The 1,847-nt window shown below is 35.2% G+C and overlaps 1 protein-coding gene across 1 annotated transcript; it reads left to right on the forward strand.

Moving 5' to 3' along the window:
• Nucleotides 1-330: 330 nt before the first annotated feature.
• On the forward strand, nt 331-1,352 carry LOC132611930 (uncharacterized). The gene is made up of 2 exons (XM_060326286.1): nt 331-388; nt 1,051-1,352. The coding sequence occupies exons 1-2, from the start codon at nt 331-333 to the stop codon at nt 1,350-1,352; spliced, it is 360 nt and encodes a 119-aa protein (XP_060182269.1).
• The last annotated feature ends 495 nt before the right edge of the window (nt 1,353-1,847 follow it).

Raw genomic sequence — 1,847 nt, forward strand, 5'->3', positions numbered from 1 at the left:
TTAACACTTCATTACCAATATAAGGACCGTTATAACTCTTCTCTAAGAAATCATCAAATCGACATTAACTCGATACTTTACACATCCTTCTTCAAAATACAACTTGTGCTCAACATTCTTTAACAAACTTTCTTCTCTTACTTCCAACATCTTTGGAATATTAATTAAAAATTTTAAATAACCTTTATTACTTATAAAAACATCGTGTACTCCTTACCCTGCGTTACCCTATTCACTAGGTAATGACATGAAATTTTTCGAGGTGTAACACCATGCACATTTGGAATCCTTGACATTTATTGTTTCAGATTCATATATGCATTTGCTGCTATGACTTATCTTCGGTTTATTTGTTATTTTTTAGATGTCTTCAACAATTCATTGGAAGGTTAGCTCACTGCTCTTTTTTCAAAGCCTGTAAAATGTCTTTACATAAAAGTATAAAATTGATCTCAATATGTATTGTGTAAAATGTTGCATTTTTTGTTTTCTGGTTGAAGTTATTGCTTTAACTAGTTTCTCTAAAATTGTAGTGGACTAGGAAGAAAAAGGAAAAAAGATTTATCAGACAAGTTTTTGTATCTATTTGCTCAAACTTCCAGAAATATCAGAACTACCCACACTGTTGAGTTAACACTTAACAACCGCTTTGGTGGGAGACTAATAATGCACACTATATAAGAGCTTTTAACCCATTTTAGGTTTTTATATTCTGAATTCACTTTAACAACTGTGAGCCACAGCTGTAAGCGAGCAAGTTAGAATACTAAGATTTTTTCAGGAATTCTGTTAACAAGTTGAGAAATTGTAAACAAGCTGAGTATATAATTGTAACCTGTCTAGGATTTTATCACTCAACATAGCATGATTCCACCTCCGACTCATATTTCCTGGAATTATATGATCGGTATTGGGGAGATATGTTTCACTTTCCAACTATACTGCTTAAATTTGAGTAGATTGTGGTTGTGTTGCCATGCATTAAATATTAATGAAGGTAACTTTGTTTTGAGCTTCCCTTTGCATCATGTTGCTTTTTTGTGTATGCAGACTGTGGTAAAGAAAATCCTGATATGAATGAAGAGATGGAGGAGGATATTATTAGTCTATTGTCAGAGGAAATTAAACTGCAAAAAGATGTCACTGATGACAATCTGGAGCATACGAGTGCTCTAATTATGAGTGCCAAAAGAGCATCTTCGCATTACCAAAATGAAATGGAAAAGTGTAACATGGGGATGGAACCATGTGAAGGTGCTATGGAAAGGGGTGAAGCTGCATTGATAGAAGAGCGTAAGCTCTCTGCATTGTGGGAGACACGAGCGGTTGAGTTAGGATTGAAAGAGAAGTGAAGACTGACTTTACTCGAGGAAATCAACCATTTAATATTTAGTCTCTAGTATAATTAAAGCCCTACTGATAAAAACAATACACTATGTGAATATGGTTGTTTTTGTCACGACCCAGCTAGGGGCCGTGACGGGTACCCAAGGCTGACCGGCGGGCACCGCTCGTTCTACTACTCATCATACTCATTAAACCTCCTTTTTTTTCGTTCATAAACTCATAATCATAAGAAAATCATTTTCATTGCAGAACATAAATACTTTTATATACATAAGCCCTTTTGCTATCAAAATAAAATGTACACATATCTACGTATATACAGTGGTGACCTTGTGAGACCATATAACCCACACATACGTATCTACGAGCCTATACTAGAGTACTAGACATATGGACGGGACAAGACCCCGTCGTGCCCAAAATATTTATACATATGTATATACACAAAAGTATAAGCCCGATTAGCACCTCCGGAATAATGGAGTGCTTCTGCAAATCTG

Source organism: Lycium barbarum, chromosome 9 (assembly GCF_019175385.1).
Source record: "Lycium barbarum isolate Lr01 chromosome 9, ASM1917538v2, whole genome shotgun sequence".
NCBI lineage: Eukaryota > Viridiplantae > Streptophyta > Magnoliopsida > Solanales > Solanaceae > Lycium > Lycium barbarum.